Source organism: Megalops cyprinoides, chromosome 16 (assembly GCF_013368585.1).
Source record: "Megalops cyprinoides isolate fMegCyp1 chromosome 16, fMegCyp1.pri, whole genome shotgun sequence".
NCBI classification, from domain to species: Eukaryota; Metazoa; Chordata; class Actinopteri; order Elopiformes; family Megalopidae; genus Megalops; species Megalops cyprinoides.
The window spans coordinates 2,286,586-2,299,555 of record NC_050598.1 but is presented as its reverse complement, the minus strand read 5'-3'; the positions used below and the strand labels follow the sequence as shown (position 1 = coordinate 2,299,555).

The following is a 12,970-nucleotide window of genomic DNA, read 5'->3' as shown; positions in this document are numbered from 1 at the left end:
CTCACTTGTTCATCTGATAAACATTAGCTGTGATTTTTATACATACTTTCATTATTTAAACATAACCATCTTCCTCCTCACTTGTTCACCTGATAACAGTTATCATGGTTTGCTTCTGCTCCGTAAGATTGCCTTCTGTCTACATTGGAGTTGCTATCCTGGTAGCTAGATTACTTCCATCCAAAACAGTGAAAGCTGGTGGTAAAGAGCTTTTGCAACAGTCATTGTTAAAATGGCACAACAAATTTGTTCTTTGTAGGATGAAAGAAGCTTCCAAAATTGGTCCTTAAAGAGGGTTACAGCAGACAGCATTGAGAGCCACAGATCATGACATTTCTTCCCAAAGCGACTCCTCCCAAAAAGGCTCAGAGTGACATGTAAACAGACTCCAAATGAAAATGGGTTTGTGGTGAAAGGTTTAACCTCTCCTCACGCTCATGGTGTTTACTTCCTGAGCTGGACATGACCAGGTTAAACAGCAGTGAGTGAAAGCAGGGCCAGACAGTGGCACATCCTGTGGAAAAGAAGCTTCAAGAGCCTTCCACAGGAAAGGTTGACTTTCACCAGGTCCCACGGCAATACTGGCAATGACATCGCTCACACGTGTCACCCTCCCACAAATCCATATGGCACCACAGTCACACCTATAAGCCACATCAGCTGCGCAGCTCTAATACAGACACACAACATAACAATGATGGATGTAATAACTGAACTTTAGCGGGCAACATTAGTTTGGGAGCCATGCAAAGGACACATGCACGGACAGCTAAAGGCCAGCACAAACACAGTTGGAGAAGGATGACATTTCATAGGAAGCTCAGCTCCAAGGTAAAACCATACTGGATTACAATTTATTTGAAAGATTAGAAAGGTATTTACACATAAATTAAGTTTAAAGTTGTCACTTGACCACCTTTTCCAGGGGTTAGTGAATACTTTTCCAGTTCTTTCAGAAATTAGCTCTGGATTTTCTGGTTTTTCATTTCCTGCTGGAAATCACAAATTGACAATTTCCACTGTAGAAATGCACTAACAAATAAAAGTTGATGGATTGACTGATTCAATTTATTGCTCTATAGCATGCATGAAAAACAGATGAATAGATGGTTTTAAGTGCAGAGTTGATCTACATTTGATCTCTGTTCAAAATGTCACAGCAGCGGCATTATCTGATTTTGCTATATTCTGGGTCCATGCATGGCTACGTTCGTTGATATTGTCGAGTTGAAATAGCAACAACTGACTGCTCTAAGGAAGAGTTACATTAAAGAGGGTGGAATGCAGGGTAAAGTTCAAACATTCATGAATCAGTTCTCTTTGGGGATAAGCTGAAAAACAGAAATGAGACATAGGACAGAAAGAAGATGTTCTTTCTCCCCAAATTTTCTCCTTCTCTTTACGTCTCTGTTCTGCATTCTGAAGTTGAATGCATACTCCATCATATCTCTACCTTGTTCCTGTTCACTTCCTAAGGCCCAAACCATGCATAATACTGGGACTCTGTGCTTACATTTACTCTATTGACACATGCTGAGATAGAGGCTAATACTGGGATTCTGTGGTTATATTTATTCTGTTGACATAGGCCCAGAGAGAGGCTGGTTTATGAAATCCTATGTTGTTGCCTGAACTTAACTAAGCAAGATGTGACAGTTCAGGATTTCTTGGATCCAGCAAGGCTGATTCCATTTATGCAATCAAGCTAAGTTAATCTTGGATAGGCTAAACTAAATAGGTGCATTCATATAGCATTCCATATACCATCACTTGTCAATTACAAAATTTCTACACTAGGATTGGATTACACTGGGATTATACTGGATTTCTACACTAAATCAAAGCACGCCTCCTACTTTTCAATATATAAATAAACCATTACGAGAGTGTACAGTGAGTATCGTCATGTATTCTCAAAAAAGCAATACTTTGGCAGCAGCAAAGGATAGAGAAGCGACTTGGCAAAAAAATGTTGATTGAGTGAATGGATTCCTTTATCAATCAAAAATGCCTCTTACAAGTAATGATTGTTGAACATTTTTCAAAACAGTAAGGTCATTTGCCTTTATGGCTCCCAAAGAAACACCAATTTAAATGTTTCCCAAAGCAACACCAATTTAAATGCTGGAATAGATCAATATACTTGCATGTGCTTTTGCATTAGGTTTCATCATTTCAGATTAACAAAATAAACCATGGAATATGCCGAACTCCTCTTTAATGGTATCCATGATCCTCCCATCCTCTTACCTTGCCCCTCCAACCTGCCCTGGCAGGCTCCTCCCACCCTCTCATGTCACCCCTCCCCCTGTCCTGGCAGGGCGCTCCTAATCACTCACCTCACCCCTCCTGCTCTCTCACCTTGCCCCTCCCCCTGCCCCACCCTGAGAGCCCTCTAGCGCTCTCTCACCTTGGCAACGTGCATCGTTGTCCACAGGCTCGTAGCCTGCATTGCAGGTGCAGCTGGTGCTGGGCTGCCCCACCCACTGGCCGTCCTCCCCGCAGAACATGTGCGGGGGCGGAGCCTGGGCGCTGAGCTGGGCGGCATGCTCCACACAGCGTCCCTGCGCCTGCTGTACCAGTGCATGCGGCAGCGTCTCAGGGAAGGAGGAGAAAGCGCGCGTCAGGGTGGGGCACTTCTTGAAGAAGACTCGCACGGACAGCAGGGCCATGCAGGCCCCCTGCGCCTGGAAGGCCAGGTAGAAGCCCCGCATGGTCAGCGGGCCCAGACGCAGCGTTTTCACATTGGACTTCCTCTCCCCGCCTTTCCGCAGCAGGAAGTCTGCTGCTACTGTGTCCACCTGAGACAGAGGAGCACACACACATTAGGCCACAGAAGCTCAAAGTCATGACATCAATGACATGTGACATGGATTAGCTGAATGGATTAGCGTACACCCAGGACAACTGTGGCATCTCACTTTGAGATAACTGATTATTTGGAGCAGTAACAAAATGCTTGTTAATTAACAAAACTATGAACCAATAATATATGTCATTGATATTAGTTTTTCTGCCAGATAGCTGTAAGGTAGACAGCACTTGGAACGAAACAACTATGTTTATAGACTATTTTAATAACAAATTAAAAGTAACATTCACCTGTAGTAAATAGCAGTGTGGTTCATGCACAGCCTAAGGGCTTGGCAATAACTAATTGATTGTGGTATAGCCAGACTCAGCCAGGTTCAATCAAGCTAAACTATGTACATGTTGGCGTGCTTATTAAAACAAGCACATGAACATCGAAAGACACAAAAAACAGAGTACACAGAACAACTTAACAGCAATGTGTCCAACAGTAAAAGACTAAAAACTGAGAGTAGCGCAGATGGAATTGACTATGTCTGTCTCTATCATAAAGTGCCCACAGTGAGTGTAAAACGGTGGCTTGGCCTTTGTAGGCCACAGGCATGCTGGACCCACCTTGGTGTAGGGGTTCTCCATCCAGGCTGGGTGTGTGGGTGTGGCCTCGTCCAAGTCGGCCTGGTAGTATAGCAGGTTGAATGTCTCCTTGCAGTTGCGGTGGTAGGTGGGCAGCGAGGAGCACTCCATCATAGTGAAGCGCACTTCCACATACACCTGCGATGCGCCCCGCCGCTGAATTAGCGTGCTGCGCAGCCAGTGGCTGGTGCCGCCGTCGGCTGGGCAGATCTGATAGGTCCGCACGCTGGTGCCCTCCTCGTCCAGGCCACTCACCTCCTCCCACTGTGGGGGAAAGGCAGGAGGGCACGGTGGAAGCGGGAGGGAATGAGGGAGATACAGGAACAGCCTCACTCACACGCTTATACAAATATACATACTATATACATACTATATACATACATACTATATGTGTATATACATATATGGACACATAGAAACTGCAGTGCAATAAGGGATGCAGGAATGAATGGAAAGGATGAAGAGAAGTAGGGTGGGACAGCACCAACAGGGGATGACTGACAGGGACATGCCAGGTGAAGAGAGGCAGCAGCTGGACACACCTCTGGCTCAGACTGGGGGTAGATGGTCCACTTCAGGTCTGAGGTCTCCAGCTTAGTGTTCATCAGGACCTCTGTGTGAGAAAGAGGGAGGGTGATCATGGCACAGCCTTGTACAGGGGTACAAACCCCATCCCCCCCACAGTAAGAAGAGTGACACTGCCTTACACATGAAACGTGTGTGTGTGTGTGTGTGTGTGTGTGTGTGTGTGTGTGTGTGTGTGTGTGTGTGTGTGTGTGTGTGCATGTCTGCCTGTGTGTGCAATGTGTGTGTGTATGACTGTGTGTGAGGGTGTGTGTGTGTGTGTGTGTGTGTGTGTGTGTGTGTGTGTGTGTGTGTGTGTGTGTGTCTCATGCAAGGCCTCACTGCAGTCCAACAAACCCTGGTAACCCAGGAGTGGAGACATATGGGCGGCTAACAGTGGGAGCAGACCAAAAAGCCCAAAATTACACTCCCCTCACACCCAGGGTAGACTCAGAGCTTTAAAATCTCCTCCAGGCTCCTGGACTGTCCCATACAGCATCCTGACCCCTGCCCTAAGACTGCTGAGGAATGTGCTTCCGGTGGTCTCTTCAGCCTCAGTTAGCTCCATGGAATGCGCTGCATTTAAAAATTTATTGTGGAAATGACGTATAGAGCTGGCTATCGCAGGACCCAGGTTGCCCTGTCACCATTAAGACTGCAGGCCTGTTTATTCATGCTTTCCCCCAATCTCTGTGTTTATTGCATTTTTCTTTTCTGTATCCTACCATTTTCCCATAGATTAGCTCCATCTCCTTTTAAGGACTCAGGGAATCATTTTCCTGTTTTTCTCAAACAGGATACATTGGGTTATTTTGTTTTTTTGGAATATGTCCATTGTGAATCCCTGTGTGACAGCTTGTTAATGGTACTATACAAAAACAAAATTTGATTGATTTATTGCTTCCACACACACACTTATTTACTGCATACACACCTACACACACAAGTCCCATAGCGACACACAAAGCCATAGCATGAAGGTATACAGACAGTCCACTACACAAACACACAGCACAAGTACAATATGCATATGCGCAGAGTCGACACACAGGAGGTACACATATACAATACAGAGATACACACAGCCTGCTGTCCCAGCTCTGAGTAAAATGCACTGGGTTTGTGCGTCTAGTCTGCTGGTGTTGGTGCTCCATCCATCACAGCAGCCAGAGAAACAGGCCTCTTTCTGAGGCTGCTCCAGATAGAAAGCTTCTAAACATCATGGGTAAGTGGACCTGAAATCACAACCCTCACTACACTCTGCAGATTTTAAGACACTCTGCAGTATAACATTTTCATTTGCATGGGAATTATGTTAAAAACATAACCCATTCACTCTGTTGTGATTCTTCTGATGAAAGCAGCTCTCTCCCGCCTGGTGGCTGAAGCTAAGCAGGTTTGGGCTTGGTTAGTACTTTGAGAGAAGACCACTGGGGAAAAATCAGGTTGCTGCTGGAAGTGAAGTTGAGGGATGCAGTAGGGGGCATCCTCTCGAACTTACAGGGGAACAATGCCCCAGCACATCGATAGGGACACTGTGTTGTAGGAGATTCTGTAGTCTTTTGAATGAGACAATAAACTGAGGTACTAACTCTATGTGGTCACTAAAGATCACATGGCACTTTTTGTAAACAGCAGGCGTCCAAAAAGTGCAACCAACTACTCCACACACAGGCCTCCCCCTCCACATCTGACCCCACCCCAACAGGCCTCCCCCCTACACATCTGACCCCTCCCCAACAGGCCTCTTCTCTCCACATCTGACCCCACCCCCACAGGCCTCCTTTCTCCACATCTGACCCCACCCCAACAGGCAGTCTCCATCCTCATCTTACCCTGCCGCTACAGCCCGCCTCTCTCTGTATCTGACCCCACCCCAACAGGCCGCCACCCTCCCTCCACATCTGACCCCTCCCCAACAGGGCCAGCTTTCCTCTGTCCATGACCTCATCAAACTGCAGTCTGCTTCCTGCTGCTACAGGAATGAATGCTGGGACTGTTTTCCGCTTATCTCCTTCCTCTCTGCTCTGCCTCCAGGCCCTTCCCTGTGTCGCCGCCATCCCTTGCTCTCTCTGTCCGTTGTGTCACCAGAGAGGAACAGGCTGCTGAACGCTGATAATCACAATCCAGTGCAGGGGATAAGAACAGCAGTGTGCTGGGGGGGGGGTTTGGGGGGAGCCAGATCTGTCACAGCCTGGCACCAGGAGCAGGATGAGAGACACCATCTACGAAAGGAGGACTAAAATAATAAAGGAAGAGGGAGGTGGGGGGCAGGGGGGGGGGGGGGGGGGGGGTTGAGGAAATTAAATTAAAATCTTTGGCAGGCTAAGATGAGAGGTTGTTTGTTCATATGCAATTAATGGCTGCTTATTGTGCTCTCTCCTATTTAGATTATATTCCACTGCAGTGTGGTACAGTAATTTCCTATCTGAGTGCCATGCGAAGAGCTCTCAGCACTCACCTATAAATCTGAATTTGGAAAGAACGAGAAAGGAGGAGAGGAGAGAAGGGAGAGAGTGCAGGTGGGGTGGTAAAAATGACAAGTTAAGGAGAGAAGGGAGAGAGTGCAGGTGGTGGGGTAAAAATGACAAGTGAAGGAGAGAAAAGAGAATGATGATGGCGAGAGAGAGTTTGAAGTGAAGGAGGGACAGCAGGTCCCAGTTAGGGAGAAATCAATGACCAAGGAGTCGTGACTGTGTAGAGTATCACAAAACCAGAGGGTAACACACATATAAATATTTCATTTATCATTAAATTTGCTTATCAGACAGTCTCCTTCAGACACCTATCTCATTTTTCACTTGTTATCCATTTATACAGCTGGATATTTAGCGAGGCAATTTAGGTTAGTACCATGCCCACAGGTGCAGCAGTAGTGGTGCACCCGAGAATCTAACAAGACCTGCTTCCTGTCACTATGCCACATGCAGACATTCACACAACCACAAAGGTCTAGGCTTGCCCATAGGCCTTGATTCTTCTTCTGATGATTATAGCAGTGAAAACTGGAAAACCCCATCTGATAGATGAAGATGAAATGATAGGTTACAACTCAGAATCTGTGTGTGCATGTGTGAGTGTGAGAAAAAGAGACAGTGAAGACAGAGTATGTATTTATGTGTGTATGAGTATATGCATAGGTGTCAGAGCGTGTATGTGTGTGTGAGAGAGAGAGGGAGTGTGTCTGTATGCATGTGTAACGGGTGGTCCCTTGCGTTGTGTTTTAATGTGATGTTACGTGGGTCGGCGAGCGAGCGAGTTTCGAACCGAGGTTCTTACTGCTCGCTGCCAACCCCTTTAAAGCTAGCGTCGTTGCCAGTTGAGCTAAAGGCAAATTGCCGTTAGCCTGTCGGCGACAACGCTACTTAACCAGGTCTCAGGGGGAGTGACGTAGCCGCTGCAACCACTCGGCTACCTGCTACCCGCTACCTAAGGCTTTACGCAGGACTCACACGAGCTAATCACTTCAGCTCTGCTACACTCACCCCCCTTTGACCTCCTCTGACTCCTCAGCGACCACTGGCGGCCAAGCTGTGCTTTAGCCAGTGATCCGGGTCACGGCACCAATGTAACGGGTGGTCCCTTGCGTTGTGTTTTAATGTGATGTTACGTGGGTCGGCGAGCGAGCGAGTTTCGAACCGAGGTTCTTACTGCTCGCTGCCAACCCCTTTAAAGCCAGCGTCGTTGCCAGTTGAGCTAAAGGCAAATTGCCGTTAGCCTGTCGGCGACAACGCTACTTAACCAGGTCTCAGGGGGAGTGACGTAGCCGCTGCAACCACTCGGCTACCTGCTACCCGCTACCTAAGGCTTTACGCAGGACTCACACGAGCTAATCACTTCAGCTCTGCTACACATGCACATGTTAAGAGAGTATGTCTGTCTGTTTGTGTAAGCGTGTTTAACTGTGTGTATGTGTGTTTGTATGTGTATGTTTGTTAGCATGTGTGAGTGTCAGTGTTTTGAGTGTATGTGTGTGTGTGTGTGTGTGTGTGTGTGTGTGTGTGTGTGTGTATGTCTGTGTTTTCAGTGCATGTTTGTATGCATGCATGTGGGTACAGACTATATGGCATCCCATAACAGACAGGGGTTTCCACTGACAGTTTGAGCAAACTATCTGACTGTGGCCTCACCATGCCCTCACACTCCCCGTGCACACTCACCCCCCCACCCCCCAACACACACACACACAAAGACATGCAGGCCAACACATTCTAGGTGAGTGTACAGATACAAAGAAGCACAAGGTGTTTAGACTTCTGACAGGCCAGCCAGGCTGAGTGGCCTTGTCAGCAGGTGATGGAGGTCCCATCTTAAAGAGGGCCTTCTTGATGCACACCTGCTGCAGCTGATGTTATCTTTGACCTGTTAGACTGGGCCTGAGAGTGCTGATGGAGAAGAGATGCTATCAGTGGGCATTTGGGGAGACTGCACCCTGAACTCTGAACCCTGTCCCTAAGAGACTCCAGGCACTTACACACTCCTCCAACCCCAAAACGTCACTTATGGTGCATTTCCACCAAGCAGTACAGTACAGTTCGGTACGTTAAATAACAGTTTGGTACGGTAAACCCTTGTGTCTCCCCTGCCAACCATACCCTACTTAATAGGCGGGGCATATGCTGGATGGCGATTGCTGCGTCAGCTAGGCAAGTAGCGTGACATCATAAAAGCGCGCGAAGAACGCAACACAGCAGAGACGGTTGAGGAACTTTTGTGTTTGTATTAGGGCTGTCAAAACGCTCGTTTGCGATTAATCTGGAAACTTTAACGCGTCGATGTTTTAACGTAAATTAATCATATTATCAGGTTTGACCGCAACTTCCTTCCGTAATTCCAGCGCGGATATTTACCTGGCTGAATTACTGAAAGGCGTGGCAAACGCAGATGTGCTGAACGGCAAATTTCGTTTTAACCCTTTCGCATGTAACTTATTTGTTATGGTATGTAGCACGCGAGTTCGTTATATGGTTCAATATGTTTTCATTTGCATTATTAAGTTTCTTATGGATTCCAGTTAGTATTTGCTATATTTGTAGAGTTAAATCGCTGTTTCCTCAAAGCCAAAATTAACTAGAATTTCTCCAATCTAGTGTTTTAATCGCACCAGTTTTACCATATGCGCTAAACGGCTAGTCACACCGGTGTGACCGTACGCGCGAAAGGGTTAAAACGAAATTTGCCGCACATCTGCGGGTAAATATCCTCGCCGGAATTAAGGAAGGGAGTTGCGGTCCAACTTGATATTATGATTAATTTGCGTTAAATCATTAACGCCTTAAAGTTTCCAGATTAATCGCGAATGAGCGTTAGCGCGTTAACGCTGACAGCATTATTGACCAGTACGGTACGGTACGCTTATTTTGGTACGGTTCGCAGCTTTTGATGATGGAAACACAAATAATTGCGTACCGTACTGTACCAAACTGTACTGTACTGGTTGGTGGAAACGCAACATTAGAGATTACCAAGTACAATTGCCACCAGGAGAACACTCTTATGAACTCTGCCAGCCAGGCAAGAAAAGCACAAAGACATTAAGCATTCATTCTCTCTCCTCTTTCATAGACACACCAAACTCACTCTCACACACACCCAACTGATTCTCATACAAGCCAAACTCATTCTCACAGACACACCTAACTCACTCTCACACACAGCAAAATGATTCTCACACACTACCATCTCATTCTCACAAACAGATCAAACTCACTCTTTTACACACACACCAAACTGATTCTCACATAAACCAAACTCATTCTCAGAGACTCACACATGTCACACATGTAAACAAAGGCTACAGGCACAAACACAGACACACTCCAGCTTGCTAACGCTACACCCCAGCCAGTGGAATGGAGCCAGCCCACAGCCTGCTTCCACTCAAATTACAGAGCTAGGACTTCTTCACTTTCCTCCAGCTCCTCTTTTTTTCCCTCTGTTTTCCTGCCTGTGCCTCACCGTCTCTGGAGCGGAACGGAGGAATTATAGCCCTTGTCTGCCAGAGACCCGCCAGGGGCTGTAATTAGACTTGTCGTTTAATTAGGGGGAACAGAGAGCGCCAATTAGACATGACCTGCTCTAAGGGAGAGAGAGGGAGCGCAGGGGTGTGGGACAGAATCACACAGGACTGGAGAGGAAAGGGGAAGCAAGCAGGCCAGCTTCATGCCAGGACAGGGTGACAAAACCAGGATAGAGGAAGACAGAGAGGCTGAGCAGGAGACCAGGGATTGAAGGAGATGGAGAGATTATCTTCATTAGAATTACACTTGTAGTTGCACTCTTGTGATATTACATAATTATTGGATATTCTGTTATGTATTTTTATGTTTCATGTTCAGTATTAAAGACGTAGTTTATCAAAGCAATAAGTAAAAGCAAAAGTGAGAAAGTGGCAGAGAGACAGACTGCTGACACCCCGTTTATTATCAAAACTGTCTGAAAACTACTTTAGAGAGAGGGGGAGAGGGGAGAGTGAGAGGGAGACAGAGGGAGGGGAGAAAGAGGGAGAGGGAGACCCTGGAATTCAGGCTGGAATTCCACTGGTTTTCACACTGAACTGTAGGCCTGACCCACTGCTACCATACATACACTCATACAAACATCCATGCGTGCACACACACGCACACAGACACACACACACACACACACACACACACACACACACACGCGTGTGCACACACACGCACACACACACACATCTTAAGTGGCCTGTGCATTCTTCACAATTATAGCTATGAGATAAAGGGCTTGGGATTTCAGGAAAAACAATTTGTATGGTAAAGTTTTTTCTGCTGCTTTTTTGGTGCTGACTTTGGAACACACACACACACATCTTACCACCACCTATACTCAAGCACGCATGGACCAAGACTTCACCACACACACACACACACACACACACACACACACAGCTTCACACCATTTGATGCTGGGTGGTGCTGCAGTTACAGGGCTTGGTGTGTGTTCTGAAGCATTTTGGTGCTCAGAGTGTAGGAGTGTGGGAGTATGTCTGTGTGCTGGAGTGTGAAGCAGTATGCTCCACACCAAAGTAAGCCATTAGACTATCACTACTAATGCTGTTCCTTCATAACAAACAGAATTTGATTGATTGATTGGGAGTCAAGGGATTGTTTGGACTCCTGTCCCAAATGTGTTTTGTAGTGGTTACAAACACAAAGGAATACAGGATGCCAGCTTCTAGATGTCCTTTGTGTGTGTGTATGTGTGTGCGCATGTGTGTGTATGTGTGTGCCTGTGTGTGTGTGCATGCGTGTGTGTGCGCATGTCTGTGTATGTATATGAGTGTCTGTGTGTGTGTATCCATGAGTGCGTGTACATGTGTGTGTATGTTTATGTGAGTGTGCATGTGAGAGGGAGTCTCCATATGAGAGACTTCCGCTGAAACTCTGAGATTTGGCTGCCCAGATTAACATTAATCCCTCTCCCCTCCCTCTCTCTCATCCTGCTTTGGGGCCAGGACCTTGGGAAGTCCTCAGAGCTCAGGACAGAGGGCATAGTGAGGCTCTCTGATTGCCATTCACCAGACCCTGTAGACCATGAAATCGCGGGTCAATTAGTTTCCCGGCTGCCACACGCTTTCTCACGCCGTCAGCACCATGCAGACGCACTCCTGGCTGCGCCCTGTACCATGGGCCTTTAGTGCACCTCTACGGCACCCACATGGGCCACCAAAACAAGAGCCAATGCTTGCTTTCAGGAGTGTAACTCTGAAGACAGGGCTATTTTCATTTTGTTGCTTCTGTTTTTTATCAGAATAGGGTCATTCCATGTAAAATCAAGTTGATTTAGACATAATCATCATAACTTTTCCTGAAATTTGGGGTACATGTTGGGGAGAGATTTTAAGCAGTATATCACAGTAATAGTTTTTGAAATGATCATTTCTTTGAAGCCTGAAGGGGGAATAGGTGAAAGGTCGCAGCATGGACGGGCCAGGACAGCCACACTGTGCTGATCACTGCTGCCATGATGGCAGAATATTCACCATAAACTCAGTTTATTTTCACTGCTGCAACCACATTAAAAATGTCTGATGTACACATTTACATTGTTGACAACCAGCAGATTATCTTATCCAGAGCCATGTATAAGATGAGTTCATTTAACACAGGGGTCTCCAACACATTGCTCGTGACCTACCGGTTTTTGAGTAGCTCACCAAAAGGTTCAAAGATTGTGTACAAAAAAATCCGACAACAAATAAATGCACCCTGGAAACCTCTTCCCATTTCAATCCAATCAAATACACAGATGTCCCACCCCCCTCCAACACAAAATGATATCAGCTGTCAGTCAAATAAGTTACGCTACTGTCAAGTTTGTCAACACGTCGTCGCGTCAGTTACGCTGTAGGCTAGCTACTGAGGTAGCTACTGAGCTAGAACAAGGAGTTCGGTGGTGTTAGCAAGCCAGTTTAGCTTATAAAATAGCCAGATTTATGATAAACAAAGAAAGTGGCCAGGCCAAAAACAGTAGAAAACATACTATTTTCATGAGGAATGGAAACACAAGTTTTGTTTTGTTTTTTTTTTCCCACAAATGTGAAGGACAAGTGTGTGTGCCTCATCTGCGGTATCAGCGTTTCAGTCGGTAAAAGATGAAACGTTCAGCGCCACTTCAGGGACATTCTAAAACTCTTAACGTGAAAATGCTTAACGTGGCTTCCAAAACAGCTTCCAAAACAGCGATCAATGATCACCAAATTTCTCTCGACATGTCTTTCACCTGTCAATAACGTGGCTTAATGTTCCAAAATAGCTTCCAATGATCACCAGATTTGTCTGACATTTCATGTCATAAACACGTAGTAATGTTTTCTATGTTTTCTATGACTTTGATGTGAATTTAAGATGTTTTGATGTATTATGTGAGCTTGACACATTGGAATTTGAAACATATGGATACAGTACATACATGTGACATACTATTGATATGAATTTAA

The 12,970-nt window shown here is 46.1% G+C and overlaps 1 protein-coding gene across 3 annotated transcripts in view; it reads right to left on the bottom strand.

Annotated features, from left to right (window-relative positions):
• LOC118790714 (ephrin type-B receptor 4a-like) overlaps window positions 1–12,970 on the bottom strand; it is a 40,507-nt gene that overhangs the window by 19,428 nt on the left and 8,109 nt on the right. For all 3 annotated transcript variants that reach the window (XM_036547704.1, XM_036547706.1, XM_036547705.1), the window contains exons 2-4: window positions 3,987–4,057; window positions 3,427–3,708; window positions 2,411–2,801 (exon numbers count right to left, since the gene is read on the bottom strand). In XM_036547704.1, coding sequence (XP_036403597.1) covers window positions 2,411–2,801; window positions 3,427–3,708; window positions 3,987–4,057 — 744 coding nt within the window. The remainder of the gene's footprint in view (window positions 1–2,410; window positions 2,802–3,426; window positions 3,709–3,986; window positions 4,058–12,970) is intronic.